A 27711-nucleotide genomic window follows, 5' to 3' on the forward strand; every position below is an offset into this window, starting at 1 on the left:
AAGTACTCCTGCCAAGTGTGCTGCCATGAAGTCCTGGCTGCAGAGGCTGGGCACCCTGCCCTTCCCAGCCACGCTTCATGCATGTGCCACAGCCACACCAGTCCCCAGGGAGGTGGTGGCACTGGGCAGGGGCTTCGCATGGCTCTTGTGCCAGAGACTGAGCAGCTATCACGGGATCCTGTGGCCCGCAGGCTCCCGTGGGCCAGTGCTGCTGCAGTAAAGCACAAGTTAGTCTGGGGAACTGGAGACTGAGAGCCGTGAGACCCTATCACAGTCTGCAACTTCCTCAGGAAGGGACAAGGAGGGGCAGATATTGATCTCATCTCTGTGGTGATCAGTGACAGAACCCGAAGTAATGGCATGAAGCCGTGTCAGGAGTGGTTTGGGTTAGGTACTAAGGAAAGGTTCTTCACGCAGAGGGCACCGGAACAGGCTCCTCAAGGAAGCGGTCAGACCACCAAGCCTGACAGAGTTCAAGAAGCCTTTGTAGAACGCCCTCAGGCACACGGTGTGTCGCTTGGCCTGTGCTGTGCAGGGGCAGGAACTAGACTTCGATGATCCCAGTAGGTTCCTTCCAACACAGGATATTCTGTGACTCTAAGCCTCCCCTCTCCCTGCGAAGCGGGGATCTCGATGGGGCGCAGGAAAAGAGGCTCCGGGATGCACAAGCCTCCTCCCACCCCCAGCACCACCGCGGCTACACGACCACCCCCGCCCAGGACACCGGGTGTCCCTGGCAGGGTGCCACCGCCCCCATGTCCCGGCGAGGCGCCGCTTCTGGCCCGGCCCCCCGGCAGCTCCTCCTCCGGGGCGGGCGGGAGGGCCGTGCCGGGGCCGTGCTGGGCCCTGTCGCCGAAGCGCGGCTATGGCCACCCTCCTGCCCCGGGGCGCTGCTGCCGCCCGCCGCCGCCTCCTGCTGCGCCCCGTGCCGCTCGCCCCGGGGCCGACGAGAGCCGCCAGCCAGGCCCTGTCCGCCTCCCTAGTGCGCCGGGGCGGCCTGGTGGGCGGCCGATGGGTGGAGACGGCCGCCGCTTTCCCTGTGCAGGACCCGGCCAGCGGCGAGGAGCTGGGCCGGGTGTCCGACTGCGGGGCGGTCGAGGCGCGGGCGGCTGTGCGGGCCGCGCACGAAGCCGGCGCCGCCTGGAGCCGCGTCCCCGCCAAGGTGAGCGCCCGCGGGAGGTGGCGGCGAAGGGGCCGGGGCGGTCCGGTACGGTCGGGGTTCCCGGGGCCTCGCTTTCCCGTCCCTGTGTGCCGCGGCCACGGCAGCCTTGTCTCTCCCTCCCAGGAGAGGAGCGCGCGCCTCCGCAGATGGTACGAGCTGATGATGGAGAACAAGCAGGAGCTGGCGCGGATCATCACAGCCGAGAACGTGAGTGGGGCGGCGGGGGTGGGCATGGGCGCTGCCCCGTGCTGACACTCGCTCTGGGAAACCCAACACAGGCAGGCGAGCACTGACCCCAAGTAAAACTGACAGGCGTCAAGCCTCTTCCTGTGCGCTTCACCACTTAGCCCTAGTGTCCTTTTTAATAACTTCAGGCATATTGTGCACTCACATTGCTCTGCTGGGTCAGTGGGTGTCGTTCCAAACATTCCTTCTCCGGACGTACATAAAGTGCATCGGTTTGATGGCGGTAGTACTTACTCAGAGGAAGCCAGACCCATGTTGTGCTTCATGGCATGCAAAAGCAGACATTTACCTAAACCATGGTCCTCATGGCAGAAATGTTTGTGACTGGGAAAAATCATGCAAGTCTTCCAGTTGGATTCATACAGTCTGTATCACTGAGTAGTCTGGGAGCTCACAAGCTGGTATCCTTTTGAACAAAACCTTGGTGAAAGATACTTCAGCAGCTCCTCCGTGGTGTGGTGTCACAGCTGCTAATGGTTATTCACTCCACGGGATCAGACCTGGGGGTAGTCCAAAGCAATACTCCCGAAACAAATGACCCATGGCATAAACTTGTAACTGTTTTGCCATGATTTGTGTCTTTCTTCAGAGTGGTAATAGCAGCTAACTCTGAGTTTGTAAATAAATGCATACTACATTTGCTATTTTTCTTCCTTGTCCTGGGCAGGTATGAATCTAGGCACAGAATACGAATGATTGACTATACAATGATGGTATATTGAATCCACACAAATATTGCTGCTGCAATCATATAATCCTTGTTGGAGATCGCAGTGTATGGCAGAGGGAAAGGATCATAAAGTACTCAAAAAATAAGAGAAAATCCAAAATTACTTGAATTTGTTTATATTGCTTCCATTTGCTGCTTACAATGTATCTTCAATCTGATTTAATCAAAGGGGAAGCCTCTGAAAGAAGCACAGGGTGAAATCGTGTATTCAGCCTCGTTTCTGGAGTGGTTTGCGGAGGAGGCTCGACGGATTTATGGTGATGTTATTCCAGCATCTGCAAAAGACAGAAGAGTCCTGGTGCTGAAGCAGCCAGTAGGAGTGGCAGCCATTATAACCCCAGTAAGCAAAGCTGAACTCTTCTGAGTCACGTCAAGGTTTTCAGCCCCCAGTTAAAAATATCACTTATGTCTGCAAAAACAGGAGGTTAAATTTTCCCAGCTTTGATTGTATTATTTTCTCTTTTCCTAGTGGAATTTTCCCAGCGCTATGATCACCCGTAAGGTTGGTGCAGCTCTGGCAGCTGGCTGTACAGTGGTGGTGAAACCTGCAGAGGACACACCTTTATCAGCATTAGCTCTTGGGGAGGTGAGCTTTCAGTGCTAAGCTTTACCTCAGCAATGGACTGATACTGTAAAGAGGGAGTCAGATGGGCTTGGAAGGTAGCTCTGACCAGTTTCATATGTGAAGAAAGGACAAATGGACTTATTGCAGGTGTTTTAGTTTAGTGAGAATCTTTGCAAATTGCATCTAATGTGGTCTAGAGCCTCAAAAGGGATTGGGCCCTTTTGATACTCAAAATATCCTTATGTCTTTAATTTGGTTCTTTTGAACACACAGCTTAAACGGAAGCAAAGCTGCTCTCTCAAGCACCTGTGGCACCTGTTCCTGGTTATGCTGACCCCTTTTGGCTTCTGTTGACTTACAGACTGTTTTCTTCAAAACAATGAACAATCATTAAGTAACTATTCCTCTTACAAAATGCACTAATAAAGCAGTTTCTGTTTTTCTTTTGTTGCAGCTTGCAAACCAGGCTGGAATCCCAGCAGGAGTGTATAATGTTGTCCCTTGTTCCAGACAACAGACGGCTGCTGTAGGGGAAGTTCTATGCACTGATCCATTGGTATCTAAAATATCTTTTACTGGCTCTACAGCAACAGGAAAGGTACATACGTGGACAGAATACCCTTGAAGATTATTACTGTGGTTATACTAGAAAGGTAGGGGGCAAGTGTGTGCCTTTATACAGAGCCTTCTTTTCTGGCTACTGTACATAGATTGTCCAAATAATTGTGTACCTCTTGAGATACTGCTTATATGTTTTAGCAACAGTACTTCACAGAATTGCCTGTCTGCAATTCTTGATAACTGCCTGTTATTAAACTATAGTGTGGACAGTTCTGTACAAGGTATTCTTGGTTTTTATCATCAGGTGACAACATACTAATAACAACACTGAAACTGAGTTTCAAAGGTGCCATTCAAGAATGGCTTCAGCGGTTGAGAGAAAGTATTAGAGGAGTGAGGCCCTGGAATCACTGCTATCGACCTTAGTCAATAAGCAGTCATGTGACTATCTCTAATTGAATCACTAAAGCTGCAGAGCATGACAGTATGACAAAATGACAGAATTCTCTAGGATGGCTGTATGCAGAATGAAGAAAAAGTCTGGTATCAAGGCAAATCATAATACCAAATTCTCTCAGATCTTGGAAAACTTTTGTAAGAGTAGTCAAGATTTTATTATTAAAAAAAATAGAACAAACAAAAAAAAAGGGTTGACAGTATTAGTGTATAAAAGCTTGACCTGACTTAAGGTTGATCAGAATCTTTCTCTGCATTAGTCCTTGGCCAGAATTTCATCTTTAAGGATTTTAATGGATGAAATTTCTTTTTGTCATAGGAGATGGTGTAGCATTGTAGAGAAGATGCAGATTATTTCCTTGCCAGAATTAATTTTTCACTGCCTTGCATCCATGATTCCACTGTTCACATCTGTTAGAGGTATAGGTGTGTGTGTCTCTTCTGTTGCCTGCAGATCTTGCTGAAACATGCAGCTGGAACTGTGAAGAGAGTTTCCATGGAGCTTGGGGGACATGCTCCTTTTATTGTGTTTGACAGTGCTGATGTGAACCGGGCTGTTGCGGGAGCCCTTGCTTCTAAGTATAGAAACTCAGGACAGGTGAGATTTTTTGTCCCTGTTTCTAGACAATGAAGAGCTGTATATAAGTTTAAGCTGTAAATAAGCTATTTTATGTAACAGGAGAGCACAGAACACTTCATTGTTAGGAGAAAGATGCTGCACTCATACATGGCTCTGGACACTGAAGCCAGTTATGAGCAAGTCTATATACCAACACTGAAATCCCATACGTTTTCATAACATACGTGGCAGTCAGTAGCATCACTATTAGAGAAGATGATGTTCTCTAGGACCCCTTGCAAGAGCTTGAGAAGTGATAAGGCATTTTTTCATATGTTTTGTTAACCTTAAATTCAATGGAGAACTAGAGCTGTGAAAGACACCATCTTACTTCAGTCTGTTAAGACACTCACAGATAGTTTTTTCTACAATGAATAGCTGTAAAAAATTGGTAGACAATATTCAAGAGTGTGTTGCTTCAGATGTTATTTTATTTAGAGTAAAAAATACTTTAAGAGCATAATTTTCCAGAATAGTCAGCTGAGAAGAGCTGTGTGGAGACTGTTCTAGCCTTACGAGTACATGTGAAGATGAAGTTGATGAACTCCAGCTTTTGAGAAGCACCAAATTTTCAGTGGCTCTGGGAGGTCATTTGATAGGGAAAACTTTGCTTGAGTAACATAAGAAGAAGACATGACTAATCTTGGGAAGAAGGAAAGGAAACAAAAGTGGACAAGGACCACTAAGGGATCAGACCCAAGATCTATCATAAAAGGCATCTTTGGTGCTGTAGAGAAAGATAAGTAGGTGTTAATTTTCACATACTGTAGCAATCAAAATAGGATGCGGTCAGAGGAAAAGGGTAGCACAAATAAATAGACCATTGAAAGCATTTAAAAACAACTTTCAGGAAGAAAGCAAAAAACAAAGATAATAAAAGAGTTAGAAAATAAGACCCCAGATCACTAAGTATGATTTGAAGTTTTGCTGCTCAGTCCAGCATTCTGCAGTCTAATTAGGAGATATTTTGTGGAGCTTCTGGACCTTGGTTGATCCATGTATCTGACTCCATAAAACTCACAAAACATTTCCCCAGTGTAAGCAACTTAGCAGTGTGATATATTTCACACACCCACTGACAGCTAGTTGAAGTTGTAATTCTGAAGTGAAATGGGTGGTGAAAGAAATGGCATAGCTAGGTAACAGCTTAGGATGAGGGAGGATAGGCAGGGGACATCACTACAGTAACTTGATTCTGTGGCATGAAGATCAGAATTAATTAATGGGTGAATTAAATACAATATAAACTAAATCTTGTTTGTTTTCAGACTTGTGTTTGCACAAACCGTTTCCTGGTGCAAAAGGGAATTCATGATGAATTTGTGGAAAAGTTTGCTAAAGTTATAGAGAAAGAACTACATGTTGGAAATGGATTTGATGCCAAAACTACTCAAGGACCACTAATAAATGAAAAAGCAGTGGAGAAGGTATAAGCAAATAGTTCATTTTTAACATCCTAATTTTCTTTTTATTATCCATAAAATAACTTTACATTTATGTTTCACATTTTTTCCCTTGTTTTATTAAAACATATTTGCAGTGTGGCTGGAAGTGTGTTCTGTCCCCCAAGTCCATGTGTACATATAGACAAACAGATGTAGACAGTTCATGTATCATCCCCCTGCTTCCATTAGGGAAAGAGAGGCCTCCTTTAGGAGAAACTGATTCCTCCTGATTACTCCCTAGCTCTTCTCAAGTCCATTCACTGAAACTGGATACACTGTGAGAGCTGTACAGTGATCCTGCAGTTCTGAAGCACTGTGATTGACAATTTCTTTTGAGGAACACTTGCTTTTTGGCAAAAGCTAGGCAGAATAATTTAATCTGGGTTTAAAATACCACAACTCTGGATGTTGTAATCACTTGAAACTTCACGTGCGTGGTTTGGGTCTTCTGTTTTGGGTGACCTGCAACTCCAGGAGTATTTCTCTTTTTAAAAATCCTAATAAGTTACAAGTTCTATAATATTTCACTCTTCCTAAGGTTGAAGATTATTGAGTCAAGTGGCCCATACCTTATAAGATATTACAGCTCAGTTATATGCAGGCTTGGTTTGAATCCATTATACGTGAATGCTGCCAGATTCTCTTTATGAAAGAGTGGGAAAATACTCAGTTATTTGGGAGACAAAGAATACAGTCTTTGAATTTCTTTCCTTCATGCCTTCCCTTCTTGCATCGTGACAGTGTAGTATGTGTATCAGGTACTATATATACAAATAATCAAACACTGTATATAGTCACTTTCTGTAATTTCTGTAATATCAAAGGACAGTAGGTCCTAGGTGGGGATTTCTACTTTAGTTTTCTTATTACTTTGTTGTCTTTAGATGAATATAGGGGGTAGGTGGAATCATAGATGTAGGAAAATTTCTTGTCAGTTCCATCTTGAGAGTTGTTTCTCTTTCCATGGCAGTCATATGCTTCCATTTCCACAGTACTTGATCACTGATACAAGATCCAGTTTTTAGTCCTAAGACTTTTTCTCACATTAGGTGTAGGCTTTTAATTTCTACAGAAAAGTGGGTTGGGGACCACGTTCATAATTTATCCCTCTGAAATTATGTCAGATTGAGAGAAACAAGAATTGAAAAGAAATTAGATAATATTGCAAAGATGATCCTGTGCAAAGTGTAAACCTATCTTCAAAGTTTTCTCTTAAATATTGGGAGAGTATTATTTCATCATTGGGAAATGTGTTATTGCTCATTCTTAAATGCTGACTTTAAGATTTTTGTTATGCATACCTCAGGTTGAGAAACACATTAAGGATGCAGTTTCTCTAGGAGCATCTGTCGTGACTGGAGGGAAACGACACAGCTTGGGGAAGAATTTCTTTGAGCCAACATTACTTAGTAATGTTACAACAAAAATGCTTTGCACCCAAGAGGAGACATTTGGCCCTTTAGCCCCAGTTATCAAGTAAGATTATTAATTCTACAGATTGAAATTAACAGTTAAAAAAACAAAGAAAGATTATTTTGAATAAACAAGATTTGAAAGACAAAAAAATATTTTTGTATGATCACACAAGCCTTGTAAAAAAGACTGGGGTACACATGTGAAAACAATTTGTATATATAGCTCATTTGTTTCTTTTTCTTGAGCTGATTTTAGTATCTCTGCAACTTTTTGAAAATTGAAGTATCTCAATGGTTAAGCAAGGCTAGGTAGCAGCAAAACCTTTATCAGCTTCATGATCTGTGTTATGAAATAGGAGACAGGACTTTTGAGTTTGTCATGTGATTTGCTAGTCCTAAGCTTTTCTGACAGAGAATGAGTTGGAGCTGTCTATTCTCCTTAAAGCCTTTCCTGCCTTTGCGCAGAGCAATTGGATGCGATGGAAGAACGTATCTGTGAGTTGAGAGTGCTGTGTAGTTGGGGAAATAGGTAGGCTTACCCATGTGAAGTAAATGTCTCAGTACCATCCAGCTATCTAGAGGGAATAAAGGCAATCTTGACTACTTAACTGCAGTTTAAATTAAGAGAAGAGGTAGACACTTCAGTATTTCAAAATGGAAGTTAAATTAGCCTTTTAACGTATACTTTTGGGAAAAATAAATTGACATTTTAATCCCCGATAAGACTGCTTCTTGCCAGTAAGTCCACAAGACAGCAGGTGAACATTTTTATGTTTTATGAGCATGGCCTCATTTTTATTTTTTCTCTTTCTATTGACAGATTTGAGACCGAAGCAGAAGCTGTTGCTATAGCAAATGCAGCTAATGTGGGTTTAGCAGGTATGCTTCTCTGTCAGATCAGTATTTCTGTGGTTTTGTGACCTGTAGTATTACGGGTTGATGATTTGGAATGTCATTAAGTCTCTTTTTCAGTCTTTGCAATTGCTGTTACTGATTTTCACTCCTGCATCTGTGTCTGCACAACAGGCTATTTCTACTCCCGTGATCCAGGGCAGATCTGGAGAGTTGCGGAACAGCTGGAAGTTGGAATGGTTGGTGTTAATGAAGGCATAATCTCGTCAGTGGAGTGTCCTTTCGGTGGGGTAAAGGAGTCTGGCTTAGGGCGAGAAGGTTCAAAATATGGCATCGATGAATATTTAGAAATAAAATATGTCTGCTTTGGGGGATTATAGAAACCTTCAAACAGCACAATTCCCACAACTTGGGAAAGAGTGCCGTTGTTTTAATAAGCTTCTTGAGCCAGAAATATGTATGAATGCAACTTCTACCTTCTTTAGAACTAATCAACCATGTCATCTGTGTGTATAGAGATAGCAACGGTATTCTGCGCTGCCAAATGTTTTTACATGGTCTTTGTTTATACATCCGGTTTTTTTGCAATGTGATCACAATGTCCATTATTTTTAGTAATGAGTAGGGATGTACATTTATTGGTTTTGGATTAGCCATGTGTGACTGGGAGAACTTTGAGACTTGTGCACAATGAGAACAGATTGTAACCTATTGTAAGGGAAACTAGACCACCATTTCTTACTACCTTTAGTATTTTAGTTTGGATAAGGGAGGCTTTGGGATGGCAATCTCCCTTCAGAATTTTGTGTAAATACTCAAACTTTCTAGTGTGGTTATGTGACCTTTAGAAGCAAGTGTGTGGAGGGGGTTTTTTGTTGGTGGATTTGGTTGGTTGTTTGGGTTTTTTTTTAATTGTGTGAGAATCTGCTGCTTACAAAAGGTGATGAATTGTTTTGAGCTCTATCTTGGTATCCACATAGGCTGAAAGACAGCTTTTTCAGCACTGTTAATGCTCACTGCAAGGCTGCTGCCTGTTCAGCTTTAGGTTTTTGAGCAAAGAGGTATACTTTGTGCCAAACAGCTTGCATGTCTAGGATGAAATATAGCCCTTGTTTGATGCCTCTTAGCCCCAGGAGTCCTGGAAACAGGACAGTCCTGGAGAAAGAATTGTTGTCTTAGTGAGAAGCAGGAGAAAGATAAGATACTCACAGAAACAACTTGCAGAATTAATTTTAAGGGCTGTGTTAATAAAGCACAAGTGGTAACATGATGATACAGATAAACTCCTTCCATTCCACAAAAAGACCATGACTCTCCTTGGGCAGAAGTACAGTCCCTGATGTAAGTATTGCTCAGTGTCTAAAGGAACGTAACTCACCCCCTTCAAAGAATAGGAGCAGATATCCATCCCTGTGGGCTTTGTGTCTTGAGTTGGCTTTGTGATTACACAGGTGAAGGTCCATTAGGGAGGAAGGTTTAAAAAACTTTGAACATGGCTCATTAGTGATCTAATAAAGATTTAAATAATGGTGGTTAGAGGTGAGGCTTTGATATATCACCTTACTATTCTGTCATCTTCAAAGGATTATGTAAGGCTTCCTTAGTATGAAATAAACAATGTTGTTTGAGCGTTATTTTAATGGCAGTCAAACAAAGCACTTTAAAAAATGTACAGGGTTAATTTGGTGAATAAATCAGCTCAGCAGAAGTTAAGTGGAATAAATTTTGTGTTTATTATTTAAAATAAATAAAGGAAGGCAATGGACCCCTTCTTCCTATAAAGTAATGAATGTACCCTGTGAAATGAAATATTTTAAAATATTTTAACCCATCAGGCAAAGAGGTACCAGGTAACACAAGACTTAGGGAGGGAGGGAAAGCAAGCTGGAACCGAGTTTCACAGAGTTTTTGTTCAAAACGCACATTAAGTAGCATTGACTGCTACTCCTTATTCTTCAATATTTTTTATGGTTGTATTTGTATTGCAGTTGAGACCAGGTGGGTCTGGAGCACATTATCTGTCAGTACCGTGTGCATCATGCCAACCAAAGGGCAGTTAAAGGGCATTTACTGCCCTTCCAGTAATTCCCAATGCACCAAACCCATGTATTTGTGGTAGTGAGGACTTAGTACTGTTATTTGTACTTGTTGTCAAGAACACAAAAAGGATGGCCTCTTTCTACACTAGTTGCAAGAAACTTCTATAGCCACCTTCTAAGATTACACTATTGAGCACACAGACTGCCTGAATTTGGGGAATACAGTGTTGTGGGAGAAAGCTGTTTGCCAGCCTTTTTAATTATTTTAAATTAATACTAAACATCGTTGTGTTTAGTATTAATTGGAAAAAACATCTGGCTAAAAGAAGGTCATGCCTTGGTTCCCAGCTTCCACAACACAATGGTGCAGGCATAGTTACAGGTATTATACACAGGTAGAGTATCTGCCACTGAAATTCAATTATGTCTGCCTGTGAACCTCAGTATAAGGTCAAAATTAAAATCATCTTATTTATGGCTGTATGACAGTGTAGTATTTAATGTGAGTGTTCTTGGGACAGTGCAGTTGGAGGATAAATTATTTAACCCTTGCTCTCTTCACTGCAAAGTTACTGATCTGATGCATTTGTACGTTTAAAATCTTAATGTCTTTTCTGATAACAGCACTTCTAATTTTTTTAGCAAATAATACCTTTTACAATGCCTGACAACAAGCACAAACAATAATAAATGTTTGTAAGAAACTTAAAAAATACCTTTGTGTAGCTTGGATTGTGGTTGGATTCCAGCATAATATCCTCATGTCAGCAAAGTCTACATCAGTTAAGCACAGAATAATCAAGGTTGTCTTCATAGCAAAAGCTGGGATTCTTCAACAAAAGACTTACTTGAATTCTCACACCTCAGTTGTGTTGATTGCACTTGTGATAGTTTAGCAATTTCTGGATATTAAAACTGTGAGTAAAAAAATGTTTTCAGTTAATAAATAACTTCTGTGAAAGAACTGGATTTTGTGGTTTATTACCCTTTTTAATGCTGAATTGACAAATTCACAGCAGCCACATTAAGTTCAGTCTCTCGGATTTGCCCAGATTTTGCTCTGACAGCTTTATCACTGGAAAAGACATCATGTTCATACAGTGTAAGATTTTGGTACCCTCAATTACAGTCCCTTGACTGTATCTAAATCAAATAGATGAGACTACTTGGGCATAGTAATATGCCATCAGTTATTTTGTATACCAGTCTTATATGCTGAGTTAAACATTTTATCACAAAATAGATCAGAGTGTCTTCTCCGCTTTTTTAATGTGATTACTTGCATAGTTCTTTATTTCATTCATTAAGATTTAAAACTTTGGGATTTAAGATTTAAAATTAAGAGTTTTGAGGGCTCTTTTGTTTCTATTTATTTAATACAGTCTCGAAGCCTGAGAAACTGTCTTTTAATTTCCAGCTTGACACAGTCATGGCCAATTTCTATTTTACTTTCCTAAGTTACTCTTTAAACAGCTGTTTCACACATACACACCCACCCACCCACCCACCCACCCGCCCACTGCCTCCACTCCCTGCCTTCTCTGTGTAACAAGCTCTCAAGAAACTGTTTACCTGTTCTACTTGCTATTAACAACTTAGCTATCTCAGAGTTTTAATTATGGTGTTCAGAAGCTCTAAGTTACATTTTAGCACTTGTTTAAAGGGTTTCCAGGTCAAAATTTCCTGCTTAGGTCCTTCCAAGGAGAACCATGAGAAGTTGGTGGTTTAGTCGCTTCATCAGTGAGTGCCAAAGCTGCTTACCACAACTGGCTGAAGTTGTTTTGGAATCATGCCGATTATCTTCTGTTGCACCACCTACTCACAGGGATGGGGGCAGGCTTACTGCTATTACCAAAATGTACAGTGCAATAACAAAGGGGCAGATTCCATCCTTCAGCAAAGGACACATGGATCTCATCAGCTCATTCAGGTGCCAGTATTCCCTTGCAGTCCAATGGCAACGTTTTGAGGTACGTCCTGGAGTGTGGCACCATGTATCCAAACAGACTAAAAAGTTGCTTTCGTGGTGTATGGTTTTTTCCTTACAGAAAGACACTTGTATCTCATAGCACCTTTTATTATCACTATTCAGCACAAACATAATACACAATGGTGGATTTTTTGTTTTCCAGTTCAAAAACAAGCAGCATAATCTACCCCTCTCTAACAGCGTATTTTGGGTTATATTGCACACCTGTATCTCTGATTACTGCTAAGCAGCTGACTCAAGTATGGAATCTGTTATAGAGAAAGCCACAACACCTGTGAAACCACCACGCTTGGCATGACAGCTGGTGATTACTTACACACTGCCAATTAAACCAAGTAAGGACAAGCACCACATGAAAACTTATTGTGAAGTGCAGTAAACTAATTTTTCCTGCTCTCTGATCTACTGAATTATGTCACCTCTCTAGAAAAAGATGCTTCTGTCAGTAGGAAGGAATCAGATACTGCATTGCTTTTATGTTTGAGTACAGACAAGCTACAGATGTCAATTAGCCTGGCCTGACTGTTGGATGCAATACAGAATACCATGCTTCAAAGAGTACCTGACAAGTTTCTAAAAGGAAAGACAAAACTTTATTAATAGTTACATAAATGTAGTAATTTCAGCTCCAAAATGGTTCCAGTTACAATACAATAGCATTTGCAATAAATAACATTTTCTAGAAACAGATTCCTAATATAAATTCTGTAATAACTCACCCATCCACCCACAGGGAGAAGTGCTTTCATACAGAGACAAAATACAGATGTGCAGCTCACCTGCATCTTATTCATAGCCTGTGCAAAAATCATTTGCCTTTGTTGCCTCCCTCTTAAGATTTTATTTTTAAACTTTATATTTCCTCCTTTGTCTTGGGCAGTTAAGGTTATAAAAGGTACATGAAATGGGTTTTTCTTTGCTGCAGAAGTATGGGATTAATACTCACGTTAGAGATCCCTGATAAGCAATAACTGACATTAAGAAACTAATTCACCTCTATCCCGTTTCCCTTCTCCTGGAGGAACGTTTTCCTCTCTCAAACCTCATCTAAATGTCAGAAGACTACATTTACTGTAATTTTATTACTGCCATCCTGAAGCTCCACCTGACTACTGCCCATTACCTGTATACTGACGGGCAAAATTAGTTTCACTTGAGGTTAAAAGCAGGAATGAAACATTTGCCTAGGAACTCAGTTATTTCAAAAACATCAGACTATCTGACGAAAGTTTGCACCAGCACAGAGAACACACATGCACTCTCTCACTATTAAGTTCCTTGCACTTCTGTTTGCCTACAGGAGACCAAGGAAAGGAAAATGACATCACATAAGCAAACAGCTGACAGCACAAAACAGAGGCTTGAACAGTACTTTTATCTGATGCATCTTACAGGGGGAGAGTAAGACTGTTTACTCAAAGGACAGAGTTGATAATCTATTCTTACACACAAAACAAGAATAACCTTTTTCCCCTATGCAAATAAACAATTATCTGTAATTAATACATTTTGCATTTTGCTTTGTTTTCTCCACTTAATATGACAGGTTGAAGCACAGGACAGAGAATTTGGATGTGGATCTCAACAGATTTGCCAAGGTAAACTTTGTTTCATACTGCAGTATGATTTTTTAGGAAAATAAAATCCACAAGACAATTGCCTGTTCACAGCCAGGGCAGTTTCATGCTGTGTATGTACGGTATTGAATACTACAATTGAGTACTGAACCTGTTTAAAGCTTAGGAAGTTTTTTTCAAAGTACATTCCTTCCTCATAATGCAAACAAAGGCAGTTCTTTTATACAGCTGGACAGTCCTCGCTTGTGTGTGTAAAACCAAGATTCAAATGAAAATCCAGTGCTTACACTTCAAGGCAACGAGGCACTGCAAGTATCACTACACTGTCTTCCTTCAACAAGAGGCAGTATCTTAGAAATGCCAAACTGAATTATTCTTTATTTTCAGTAGATTCTGAGTCACACAGGACAAGCTCTATCTGGTCTCCTCTGCTGTTCAGTGCAGATGAGTCTTTTAGGAATAGCCCCATCCCTACTTTACAAATCAGCTGCCAGTAGTCTCTCTGTATGTGAAGGAAAACAGTCTGCAGAAGTAAACGTGAGGACTGAGAATCTACTTGGAACCTATAATAACCCAAACCAAAGGGTTAGAATCCAAATTGTGCCATTGTGTTTGCACTGTTACAGCCAGTTTTCTGACCCTTTCATTCATGGTGTGAGCTGACATTCTGTAAGAAAGCAGTAGTTCTAGAAGTAACAATTATACTGAATCAAGACACAAGGCTTGCTATAGTCTCTCCTAAATTCCTGACACACACATGCTTGGCCAAGTGACACAAACGTGATACCACAAACACACAGAGCCAGAAATCATTGCTTTCAGCTTCTGTGCAAGAGCCATATACTAAAAGCAAGCCTGCTCTTGTGGTAAGAGGAATAACTTCTCTTTCCAAGCAGCTGGAATAACCAAACTAGTAGAATCAGAAGCAGCTGAAAATTTTAAACTATATTCAATTTTGAAAACATAGCTAAAATACTGTTAGCAACAAAGATGTCAGAGTATCATCTAGAGAACTGAATTTACCAATGCAACCAAACTTGCACTTGCTAGGGCCTGATACAATGAGAAATTGGTCTAATATTTCTTATTTGTTAGTGTGAGAAAAAATTAGCCAAATTATGCATACATTCTCATGGCCCATGAACTTCCCAGAGATCCAAAGACCTAGGCCCACCAGCGTGCATCTGTGGGCAGGGGAATAGTTCTGGAAATTCTGCAGCATTAAGGAATGCAGGTTTATGATTCCTGGAGTTGTTTTACTAGAGAAACAGTTTTTCATTTTGGTGAGGTTTGTTTGTTTGTTTTTAAAAAAAGATATTTCATTGCCTTCAAAGAACATCCTAGGTTTCAGCACTGGCTTTAAAACATAAAATAAACCCAAAAGACGTAAGTCACTAATTTCACAAAACTGACAGATGGTGCTGACTGCACTGACATGTCCTAGAAGGTAAGCTTATAGATAAAGGCCCACTGGAGACAGTATTTAGCAGAAGCATCAATGGCAGCATGGCACATACAAGCTTGGAATTATTTAAGCAACTTATTTGCTTGTTTAAAAATGCATGTTTTCAAGAGAATAATCCCTGCTAGAACATTCTGTGTAGTTGTTCATAATGGATTAAGCCCAACATTTGGATTTCAAAGGAAAGAAATAAATTACTATTCTGAGTGGGCTTTAACTTTTTTCAGGAATGCTTTAAAGTGAACACTGCTTTTATTATGTTTACACGTCTGGAACAGGAACTGAAAGACATCAGAATCTGACCCTGCTGTTGTTGACCAAGTTATTTAAAAAAAAATATATATATATACACATACACACACACTCTCTCAAGAAGAGGAAGTGTGTGATAAAGTAGATTTCTTTCAAGAAACAGCCCAAACCCCCCAAACACAGAGTTGAAACTTGGTTACTGAAGAAAGCAAATCATACCATTCATACTGCATTTTGCTGGTGCATATGGGAAAAACACAGACAACACCTGTATTAGCCCTTTTTAGCTCTTCACAGCCTCTCCCACCACAATGACTCTTGCAGCCACACAAAGATCTCCAGAAAAATGCAGGGCCGGACACAGGGTAAATACTCCTCAGTGCTGAGTAAGTAGCCTTAGGGACTGTTGTTGACTGCACTTGAGAATCAAAAGTAGTAAGTTATGAGCATGCTATGTTGCTGCAACTTTTGACCACTGATTTCTTCCAGCCTAGACAGTTCTGACAGTTGCCTAAGTCCATTAATAAGAGAAGCACAGAAGCCACAGTGTTCAACCCAGCTACGCTGTTGTGTCAGACTTCTAAGAAAGGATGGAGAAAGCACCAAAATTCTCTACTACATTATTCCTCATGATGTAAATGGGCTATGTCCCCTCCCCAACCCTTCTAAACTGCTCCCCTTGATCTCTATACTGCTCCATCCTCTGATAATGGATTCTCTACCACATGATTAAAAAAAAAAAAAAAACAAACAAAAACAAAAAACAAAACCAACCAACAAAACAAGACCCCAAAATATTAAAAAAAAAAAAAAACTTTTCAAAAATGCTCCCAGAGGAACATTTTCTCCATCAAAACACATCATTCCTCCATATCAGCCCTAGACTTCAATACATCAGTAGAGGACCCCCAGGAAAAGCTGACGTTACAGCTAAACAGTACCACTGATACACCTGCCCCCACATGTGAGACCTGTGTATAAAAGTCAGGTTGGCAGTTAGGGATTTCAAAAGCAGTACTGGGGCCATGATTTCAAAGCCTAACAAACAGACTGTAAAGAAATTACCCAGATTGTGAACAAGAATGTCAGAACTGCAATACACCTACCCTTGCCAAAGACCTAAAAGGATCTCTTTAGGCCAACACATCCAGTCATTCAATAGCCAGAGAGGAAAAAGTCAATCTCATTTTCAAGCTGAAACATTGCTCAGTATCAATTAACACAACAATGAAAGTACAGCAAACCTCCTGCTGGGTATTTGCCACAAACATTTCCCTGCACAAGTGCCCAGCACATTCTTTAATTGAGCACTTGATGCTGACTTGATGTAAACTCACCTCAGCTGAGCATTTAGTCTTAAAAGGTCCAAAGCTCCCCAAAGTGATCTAAAAAGGTTATTTGGGATGCTCAAAATGCTTCTCAAGGAGGATCGAACCAAGTCCTTCCTGCTACAGTTTCCTGGATGTACAGGGCAGAGCCAAAGCAACTTGATCATTACAGAAGCAACCTAAGGCTGGATTTCCCTGCAGACACCACACCTCCTATGTGAATACAGGAAACGTTGCATCCTACAGGACACAGATATATCATGTTACATTACAGCTGATCCAGTGCAACTGCTCTAATTGTTAACTTTCTCTGAAAACAAGAATGTTTTCACTCAGTGAACACTACCCTAGAAAAGAAAGTCACAAAGTACAGCTGGATAAAGACAATGCACTAAAAATGCTCTTGGTGTTTCCGTCCTAAACTGAAAATTAAGATGGAGCCTGTGGCCACATATTGCTCTCTATAGTTGTAAGGAACTTCATCTATATTGGCTTTTGCTGTTGTAAACCACGCCACTTCTCAAAGAGAGCATCAGGAGCACATATGAATCTGTATGCCACTGTTAGTTACCATAGTTTGTAGCAGAACAGCTCTGGCTAGTTTTGTAGCAGTGACATAGAAAAAAAGGCCTTCTGAAGTTCAAACATTCAGCACAGAACATACAAGAAATAAGATGTGCTTTTTCTTGTTCCTATAATGATGACAAGAGGAGTTACCTGACCATCTAATCCTTTCTCCCTCTTTCTGCCTTTCCCTACCTGTGCTAAAAATTTACCCTTTAATCTGCAATTAGTTGATATTTTAGGAAGATTTTGGTTCTGGAAAAAGAGAGGTGGGCCAACATGTCTCAGATGTGTTGCACCCTCTGTGCTTTTACCCTAATTCGGTTATCTGTCTTTGGAGCTGTAGTTGAAGGAAACTCCATTTCTGACAGATCCATTTATAAGTGTTCTAGAATTCTCTCTTTCAATCTTTTCTCTGCTGAAGATAGTGTCCTGATCGCTGTCAAACTCTGACTCAGAGACCATCAGACTGGAGTTGTGTTCTGTACTTCTGTGTTTTATACCTGACAATAAAAAAGCAAAACAAACTCATTAGAAAGGCTTGGGTTTTTAGTAACACCTAACCATCTTCTCCCCAGATGTGGTATGAAAGGTAAGTGAAAACATTGTCTGCAGTGCAATGTAACAGCATACACCAATACAAAGGCTGGCTTAAGAAGTATCATACACCATTTCAGATACTCTCATGACTTCACTGCAGACCCATCAGTTTATGACTCTGAAGTGTGAATATATGTACTTAAATGTAGTTAAACAACTAGATTATCTTAGCACATACCCAATGTTTTTTTTTAATATCTTGAATCTGGAAATAAGTCTGTGCACTCAATGACCTTATCAACAGAAGTGGCAATGAAAGATCATGGTTTCTACAGAAACATTATCTCTGTCTTTCTAGGACAGCAATTTCTCAGAATGATTTTAGTTCCTTGGATTTGAACATTTACCCGGCTAAAAACTGAAAGTCAATGTTGGGGGTTAGGTTTGTTCCTTTTTTCTCTAAAGAATTTTTTCCCCACAAGTTACCAAGGAGACCAAGTGTTGGATACTTGAGAGTACTTAACCGAAACAAAGAGGTGGACAAAGGTGGAAGGGGGAGATAATGCAGGTAAAAGACAAAGCTTGAGGCAGCTGCGCTGCGGGATCTTCTTTTTCCGGCGTTCAGGGAGAGAGAGAACGGCTATCGCTGGCTGGAAGAGTTTCACTGTGGCCAAAGGGATCCAGTCCTGGGAAATCTACTATCACCGGTTCGGCCTGAATCCTGAGTTTTCCCTGCCACCCGTGGGAGCTGGTCCAGGCACTGCCACGCCTTCGGTTTCTTCGGCGCTGCTCCTCTTGCTACAGCGTGACCCTGCACCCCCTGCGCTGCCGGGACATCCTGCCCCTGCCTTCCGAGACACCCTGCCATCCCAGCTACCAGCCCGGGACTTTTCCACTGTTTCAGCTTGGTGCTCTGAGGATCCTGCAGGGACACCGAAACCAAACTGCCCTGGGTTTTGTGAAACAAAGCCCTCAAGGTTCTTGGTACTGTTGTCGTTTGTTATTAATGCTGTAGTTGTTTGGTGGGGGGTGTGTGTGTGTGTGTGTGTGTGTGTGTGTGTGTGTGTGTGTGTTTGTTTGCTTTGTATTACATACTAGTAAAGAACTGCTATTCCTATTTCCCAAATCTTTGCCAAAGAGCCTCTGATTGTAATTTTACCTGGCAGATACCTGTCTTCCCAAACCAAGACAGTCAAGTAAATTAAAAGACATGTAAACAGCAGCTGAAATCTACTGATGTCTAGTAGACAATCTACTGACATCTAGTGATGTCTGACAGGGCACTTATGGGTCAGGAGTGCTGCTGTGCAGCAACAAAAACAGCTACAAATTAAAGCATGTGCAGAGGAGGAAAGCTTACATGAAGAAAATCTGTGGGGCAATTGAACATTCTAAATTAAGATAAACTTGGATGCTCAGAGCAGAGGCTGAGCCCGAAGTTTTATTAAAGAAATTAACTGATTCTCCTCCAGCCACTTCAGTGTCTGTTTGTCTCTGCCATTTCCAAATTGTAGGCCTGCTTCTGGGCTCCCCCTACCTACAGGTATCAATTCAGACACATTGGCTGCACACTTGGTGGGTGAGTTCCCAGGCTGCCATATAGCACGTACCATATTTGGGCCGTAGCTCCATTCTCTCCTGTTCATCTATGTTATCTAGGATGGTATATTTTGTTTTCTTTCTTATCTTTGTCCTCTTCCTGCTAAAAAGACAATAACCAAAAAGATGTTTAATTCTCATGTACACACATAAATCTTTCCCCCCTTCCTTTTCATATACATAGCTCAATATACAGATTGTCATTATACTTTCTCACCTCCACTTAAAAATATTTGCAGATTATACCTGAATAAGACAGTTGTGCAATATGGACAAGACAGTATACTTAATTTTCACTGATATAGAAAGAGAGCAAGGCAGATTGATTTACTTTCCTAAGCCACAGTTTGTTCAATTCAAAATAGTAATTACAAACACAGTAGATGAATATTCATGTGTCCCCACAGTTCACAGTGGAGAAGCTACCTTACTGCTCAGCTAGCATTACAGCAACAGCCAGCCTTGGCCTTCCATCCATGATCTTCTGTAGAATTCATCTGGCAACTTAAAGTTTTTAAAACCCCCTAATCTTCAGCCAAGTCTTGAGTCTACGCTGTCTTTTTCATGTAGTTTCCACAAGGCAAAGGGAATCTCTTGATATTCTCTCCCATGATGTAATTCCCTCCTCTTTTTCACATGGATCTATACCATCCAGCCCTCACTCTCAGGCACAAGCCACATGAGGACAAAGGACAGAAGCAGGTGAACTCATTAAAAAAAAATCCCTTGAATAATCATCCAATACACATGAGCCTGTGAGGCTCCACCCCAGACTGTGGGAGTGGAATGGGACATACTTTACTATTTAAAGTATTCTACTAACAGCACTGTTCCTTCAACCATAAAATAAAATTGGTATCGACTCCTACACATCCTTTATACACTGCAAAGACACCCTAGAAAAATATGAAAATCCAGGAAGATTTTGATGGCTTTTTTTTTTTTTTTTTTTTTTTTTTTTTTTTTTTTTTTTGGCTAACTCCTGAACAAGCTATCTATTTGCTGAGCTGTTTGAGCTGCAGCAAAAACACTTGCTCTAGTGACAGAACTTGCAGGGGCTTGTCACTTGAAAGAGAATTTCTTATCAGCTCAGCTAGGAAAGACTGGAGGGGAGGCAGGGAGGGAAACAACATTCAGTAGTATGAATGCTCTTGTTTAAGGAAAGAGAAAGCAAGCAGTCTGCATGACTGAGATCACTAGAGTACTCCTTGCCTGTGAGCCACATGCAGTCTGGCCACCCACCCTTCCTGTCCAAAGGAGAAACCAGATCGGGGGCAGATTCTTTCCCATGGCCTAAAACATTCCTACTTCAGTGACCTTCAGGGTGTGCCTTTTTTTCCTTAGCATGGAGTACCTGCGGGACTCAGTAGGATACTGAAGATCTGCAGTATACTCTCAGCATTTTAACATTAATTATCACTTAATATGAAGGGTACTTCAACATTACCATTTTGGTTTTCATAATGCAGAAGAGCACACACACACAAATGGATACTCCTTCTTTTCAAAATAAGTGTGTCTACAGAAACAGCTACAGGAAGCTCCTCACATGTCCAAAAATGTGGCGGTTGTGTGCAATATTTGGGCATACCCCATCAAAAAGAAACACAAATAATGTACCTTTTACAGCAGCAGATGCAGAACCAGGCAAGCCCGACCATAACCACAATCAAAATAAAAACAGATACAGTCACATAGAGTATACTCCACTCTGAAAAAAGAAACACAACAGTGCTTTGTAAGGTCATGTGAATAGAATAACTTCTAATACAATTCTGTTAAAATAACCAACCCTGAGGAATGGAAAGTGGCAACAGGCATTTAGGAAAACTCAGCAACAACATATTCTTAGATGAATTCCTAAAAATCTTCAGGCTTTAAGATTAGAAGTGCACATTAGAAAATTTTCTTCCTCTCAAATATCTTTTACCATCCCAAGATATCTGAAGTGAAACGTGCAGACAGTTCTGCAAAAGGCCATGGTTACCACCTCAGTAATCATTTCCTAACTGAAATAAACAGAGGTACTCTGGGTATAGCACTTTAGTGCTTCAATAGAGGAGCTGATTAGAGACAGACTCTACCTGCACATTCATATTTATAAATCAAGGAAAACAGGAAAGGATACAGAGAGATGTGCAATAATTTGAACATCAATGTGTATACTCACAGCTGTCAGTGTCATCAGGTTCTAAAAGTCAGTATTGGCCAATCCAGAACACTAATGTTTTCTTTGCTTAGATCAGATCATACTTCTGGCACAGAAGCATCAACCACCCACTCAGGAAACTGAAATTGCTCCCTCTTTCCCAGCTTTGCAACAGTCCTACTCAAAAGCTTTTCAATGCCTATGTTATTCAACAATCCCTCCAAGTGGCCCCAAATTATTGCAAAACCTCCCTCCCATGATCAAGTTTTCACTTTTTTTTCATTATATAGTGATTCTCTGTAAAATTTAGGCTACTACTGTCAAGACATCATTTCAAGAAATTATTCAAATACCTTTCTATAGGAAAGTATTGTTGGGCTGGAAAACAAAGACTGTTTTAGTCTTCCCTCAGCATCTTCCTCTTAAGTATTCCCCGTTCTGAGAACAAATAATCAACAGTCTCACAGGATAACTAGTTATTCTTGAAAGTCATCCCACAACACCCAAACTCACCACAATTACTCTCTCCATCATTTAGATAACGATGAATCAAGTTCTCCATCCACAGCTGGTAGCAAATGCAGCGCTTTGTTATGGGGTCACAGTGCCCATGTCCTGAGCATTTCAAAAGACAGGCTAAGAACAGAACCAAACACAGAGTCAGTTGTGTAAATGGACAACTTGTAATACATCCTCTTAATGTTAGACTAGGTTGGTGGCAAAGCATCTGGCTCATAACACTGTGAGTGCTTTGAAACTTCCTTTCCTTTGGGTTTATGTGTCAAATAGATCTACAGTCTAGCAGACTGCTGGCTGTGAGGAGAAAGAATGTAATCAGAGTATAATATAACAACAAACTTTTCAACCAGTAAATAAAGACAGAATTTACTACATAGTGACTATTTTATCACCAGAGCTTGCTTACTTTGTTTGTATTTTAATTATTGTGTCCTGATTTGAAGTTATGGAGAAGTCACGTCTGTAATACCTAAAGATCATAAAGAGTTGACATTACTAGTGAAGCTTAAAATAAGCTTATAAGTTCAAGCATTTTTTTGGGCAAAAGAAAGAGCTCATTACAGGAAACCCCAGTGGCCTGTGTACATTGCAAAGATTAGAAGACTAGAGGGTAACGTAGCAATCACCCATTTTGCCTGATACAGGCAGAGAAGAACAAATAAGATTACAAACCTATTTACTGAACTCTAAAAGCCCTGAAGAAACCAGAGACATGAAATATATCTACTTTATGGCCATATTAAGTTTTGCACATCCTCTAAGAAAAGGCAGTATGTAAGGCATCTTTGCCCTCATTCCACAGGCCTTCCTGATGCACAGCAGATTAAGATGTGCTTTTGCCTGCTGATACAGATGATGTCTTTTAAGAGTGACTGGGACCAGTCTACCTACCACAAATCATGAAGCATTTTAAGTATTGTCCTCAACATCATCTCTTGTAAAGCTACACCCACCAAGCCGAGACACCAGATGGCAGACAGGACTTCATGAAGTGTTTCCAGGTGCTGTGTTAGCCAAACACCTGCAAAGTTCTGAGATGAGCAAGCACAATCCAAAACATACCAGCCGTGTCAACTCGCAGGACTTTGAAAAGCAGGAAGTCAGCCTTCTGTTTCAAAAGCTGCATGTGCAGAGTCCGTGAGACATCTGATGCCTTGATCACTGTGGAAGGATGCCCGTTCTGCACGTAGAACACAACCGCAGTGCTGCAGGAAGAACAGCTAATGTCAGGACTGCTGTCACAGGTCACTTTTGTCAGGCATTCAGCAATAAAGGATAAAGGCATGTAGTGTTTAGTCTTTTTTGCTTCTGGAAAGCCAACGTCACCACTGATAAAGATTAGGGAACTCTGTCTGTGGAGCCAACTGATCTTTATTCTGAGCTGGGAGCACCAGCAGTTCTTGGGATTCTGAGTTTCACAGAAGACAGAGGAGCATAACAGCAAATATAATTCCCTCCTTGGTCTTCCTGACTTTTGCTTGAAGAAGTATGTATACATTTTCTTTCCACTCTCATGTAAAGCCTGTCACAAAACACTCTGAATCAATTTCACTAACTTTAGGAAACTGAATTTAATAGGAGAAAAAGCTCAGAAGCAAGGGATCCAGAGAACTACACATGTAAGCCCTCCTGCCCTGTCATCCACGACTTTTAAATTGGGTGGTGTAGATCTCACCCTGTATCAGACACTTCGGGGAACATTTTAATTTGAAAAGCTGTGATTAAAAATATCATAGCTATAAATAGTAGACTTTCCACACTGTGTTTTTAAATTTTAAGAGGTTCCATGAGAGCAAAATAAACACCAAAATGGGTTTTAAATTACCAGGTAGTTGACAAGTAATTCAAAGCTAACTCATGTAAACAGGTTCTACCAATCATGCTGAAAAGTTTCTTTGGGTATACGCAGCCATCTCTAGCACTCTACACCAAGCAGAGGGAGTATTTCTTCTTCACAATAAAATACTACATTTAAGAAAAATCCACTGTGGAATTTTCTGTGCAAAAAATGGATTTTTGTCACCAGTTACCTGGGAAAATGTTTAAAAATATTAAGAATATCAAAACCATGGAGAAGAAAAAAAAGAGGAAGTAAAATAGGTTTGATTAAATAGAGCTGGAACCTTATTTTGAAATACAATACATGCTTTACAGTGAGAAAGTCTGTTTATCTCACTCCATCCAGCATTTGGAAAAAATAGCAGCATTGTATGGAACAAAGACACTGAAATATACATGCATGCATTTTCTTTAAAGGAAAAAGAAAAAATCTGTACAGAAAAAATTGGATTTTTTTAAAAATAAAATACTTCAGCTCTGAGCCTCCAAAGAGTTTACTCCAACAATTTTCTACCCTAGAAAAAAATTCACATTTTAAAGTATCTTCTGTTGAGAAGTATAGATTTTTTGTAATCTTAGGAAAGATTATTTTAATAATTATTAACAAGAACTAATTATGAGCTATGAGAGAGGCAAAGAAAATCACAAGTCTTTCTGGCACAGCAGGACATCTTTGTACCTTATGTCTGAGTAGGCTTGTATCTTCTGAACTTTGATATCTGAATCCAAAACATTCAGCAGTACAGCCAACTGCCTCACCAGAGTGTCCTTCTGCTGCTCACTTAGTTGCCCCACTCCAACCTGCAGGATCAGTTCCACCAGACCACTCCTTTTGGGATCTGACAGAAGAAGAATATGCTATTTCTTCAGAGCCTGGCAAGTATTTCAGTACCAACATGCAGTACTTGAAAGTATTTACTAACACTATAGTTTTCTGCATGAGACCCATATCACTGATAAGCCAACTCTCTTATGTTCTTAGAGAAGTCCTCAGCTTATTTTGTCACATTATCTGTGAAACAAACCTGGTGGATCCTAAGATAGTAACCCATCTTAACAGAAATAAGGTACTTCAGCGTGCACTTTCAGCATTTACACGTTTCTGTGCAGCAGAGCAACTTCTGCTCTCCTAAATGCTGCCAATCTGAAGTCAGAGGTAAGCACTAGATGAGTCCAATTACCAAATTCCCTGCTAGTTATCTACGACTGACTACCACCAGGAAAAGGGAGACCAAGATGGACTTGTATTGAAGCATGCAAGGCTGTGAGCAAGTCTAAATGAGGATGGTCAATTTGAGAAATATCAGGTATGTTTACCCTCCCTACCCTTACAAACTGAGGGTTTTGTTATATGCTGCTTGAACTTCATGAGTTCCTTGCAAACAAAAAAAACTTCACATATACCCCTTGAGAATCATGATCCAATTACTATAACTACATTCAACAGTAAACTGGGAAACAGAAATAAAATCATTGCCCAGGAGCCAGATCAAACAAGCTATCTCTGAAGACCCAAGATTTCAGACTTTCTTCCTGAGACTTTAACTTCCATCATTTAGCTCTTCCTCCTGCATTTACAACCCCCTAAACTCCTTTTAGGATTTTTTTGGTCTTTCAGGATGAAAGAAGAAAAACAAACAAAGCCACACTTTCAACTACCAAACAGCAGCATTTGCACTTAAATTTAATGGTCAGCTCCTATCTCTTTCTATTGGCCAAACAAATTAAAAACCAGAAAAAGAAAGAAAAAACCTACAATAAATGAGAAACAACAACAGCCTAATGAAAATATTAACTAGTAAGTATATTTTTTATTTATTTATGGTCCCAACCACGGTGACTGTAGTAGCTAAGAATCCTGATGTCATCTTTTAACACACTTGGGCCTGGTCACAGAACAGTGAGAAGGCAGAGAGAGACCTGTTTGCTCTGTGTTTTAACTTGAGAGATTCTCATCAACATCTGAATAAATAAGTGAAAAGGAGGACAAAGATGTGGTATTCACAACATGTCGATGACCTTTTAATTGTCATACCAGGCCGAACTTCAACAGTTGCTGAATCAACATCTGAGTCTCCCTTAGCATCCGTCACTTTCAAGTGGAAAATATAGGTTCCTTCCACAAGATTAGTTAGCTGTAGTACTGCCTCGTGGTCTGAGCCATGGATCACATCCTGCAAAAACAAGGTCCTGAATCACTCCCAGAGAAAGATGTAGGTTTCATTATCAAGTCAGCTACCTGGTATGATGCTGTGTGTTCTTGCTTGGACTTTTTGGACAAATGTGATCTACCCACAGTTTATAGCAGACTAATGAAATTTGGAAGCGACAGTTAATGAGGATGTTTGCACACTATGGGTATTTTCATTAAAAATACCCAAAGAGAGAACAACTGACAATCTGAAGAACTCATCTTCTTGAAAATCCAAGAATGTTACATTATTATTTCTCAATTTTATTCTGTATCCTTAGTTCTACTTTCTTAACTCCTAATTTCTTCTCCTTGGAGTTCATGCATTTTCAACTAACAACTCTTCCAGTTATATTTAAGCTAAACCTCTTCAATTCTTACACCCTCATGTGAATTGCTTCTGGAAGTTTTTTTTATGATTTTGCTTTTTTCTCCTCTCCCAGTACTTGCTGATTTACCACTATCTTCCTGAGACCGAAGAGCTGTCCACAACACATTTTGCAAATAGGGAAAGAACTTTTCCCAGTTTTATTAGCTGACACATAACTGAAGTTTATCCTCAGGTATTTATGCTGTCTGCTCCACTCAGAGAGCAGAATCCTCTGCCCTAATGTCCCAGGCGAACCACCATCATCTGTTTCCATCTGTAGGAAACATACCTACACATGTAATCCAAACACCATTTTTACCTTAAATTTTTACCTCATATGCTACCAGGCAGGATTCCTTAATCTTTATTGATACTTGCCCTCTCTCAGACACTTTATTCTTTGGAATATCTGGATATCAGATTTTTTTTTTCTCTCAAACACATTAGCTTCATACTATCACCAACTACTCTGCATTGCTGCAGTCCTTACTTACTATATTCTCTAGCTTTACTTAAAATATTACCAGCCTCTTGAACCACAGCCTTACAGAGAGCAGGGGAGACAAACCAGAAACAGACACCACACCTGACAGCATCTTATTGGTCATACCTGCTCTCGCTGCTGCAGTTACATGCATAACAAAAGCCAAATTTTGTTAAAACTTTCAAGAAACTTACCCCAGCTGCTGGGCTTTGACCATCCCGAATCCACAAATATGATACAATTCCCTGGTCATCAGCAGACCCTGAGCCATCCAAGGTAACAGAGTTGTTTGGAAGGACTAGAACATGCTTCCCACCAGCATGTGCCTGGGGTGGACTGTTGTTTTCTAGCCATAAAAATAGTGGAGAAGGATTTGCTTTCAAAACATGTGACATGCCATTGCCAATACACCCACACTGCAATTGCACCTGATGATTACAGACAATAACAGAACCTCATGTCAAAGCTACAAGGAAAGGATGAGTGGGTATACAAAATCTGGCTCTGAGCATACTGCAGTCAAGGAGAAAGATCTTTTTTCAAAAGGCATTGTGGGATATTCTATTTACAGTCTCACAATAACTTAAGCATCAGATGTCAGTCAAGCAAAAAGATTTTCTGCCTACTTAGAAACACAGCCCAGTGTGAGATCACCACATCTTTAAAATGCCTGTATTTAGGCAAAATGCAATCAGGAAACTTCAGCGTAAGTCTAATTGCCAAATGTTTTTCCCTCACCACTAGCAGTGAAACTAAG

General features: G+C 40.6%; 2 protein-coding genes across 3 annotated transcripts in view; one reads left to right on the forward strand and one right to left on the reverse strand.

The window, feature by feature from the left end:
- Positions 1-831: 831 nt before the first annotated feature.
- Positions 832-9764, forward strand: ALDH5A1 (aldehyde dehydrogenase 5 family member A1). The gene is made up of 10 exons (XM_066189458.1): positions 832-1162; positions 1286-1369; positions 2308-2478; positions 2608-2724; positions 3158-3301; positions 4175-4318; positions 5608-5766; positions 7091-7260; positions 8020-8078; positions 8226-9764. Exons 1-10 carry the CDS (start codon positions 866-868, stop codon positions 8429-8431), a joined length of 1551 nt encoding a protein of 516 aa, XP_066045555.1. The 5' UTR covers positions 832-865; the 3' UTR covers positions 8432-9764.
- A 2274-nt stretch (positions 9765-12038) lies between these two features.
- Positions 12039-27711, reverse strand: part of KIAA0319 (KIAA0319 ortholog) — a 46188-nt gene continuing 30515 nt past the window's right edge. For both annotated transcript variants that reach the window (XM_066189483.1, XM_066189473.1), the window contains 8 exons: positions 27149-27300; positions 25945-26083; positions 24589-24748; positions 23133-23275; positions 22065-22187; positions 21023-21113; positions 19414-19505; positions 12039-17766 (listed from right to left, as the gene is read on the reverse strand). In XM_066189483.1, the coding sequence (XP_066045580.1) occupies positions 17588-17766; positions 19414-19505; positions 21023-21113; positions 22065-22187; positions 23133-23275; positions 24589-24748; positions 25945-26083; positions 27149-27300 (1079 nt within the window). In that variant the 3' untranslated portion in view covers positions 12039-17587. The remainder of the gene's footprint in view (positions 17767-19413; positions 19506-21022; positions 21114-22064; positions 22188-23132; positions 23276-24588; positions 24749-25944; positions 26084-27148; positions 27301-27711) is intronic.

Source organism: Chamaea fasciata, unplaced genomic scaffold (genome assembly GCF_029207755.1).
Source record: "Chamaea fasciata isolate MVZ Bird 193981 ecotype frontalis unplaced genomic scaffold, bChaFas1.0.hap1 SCAF_1, whole genome shotgun sequence".
Lineage (NCBI taxonomy): Eukaryota > Metazoa > Chordata > Aves > Passeriformes > Sylviidae > Chamaea > Chamaea fasciata.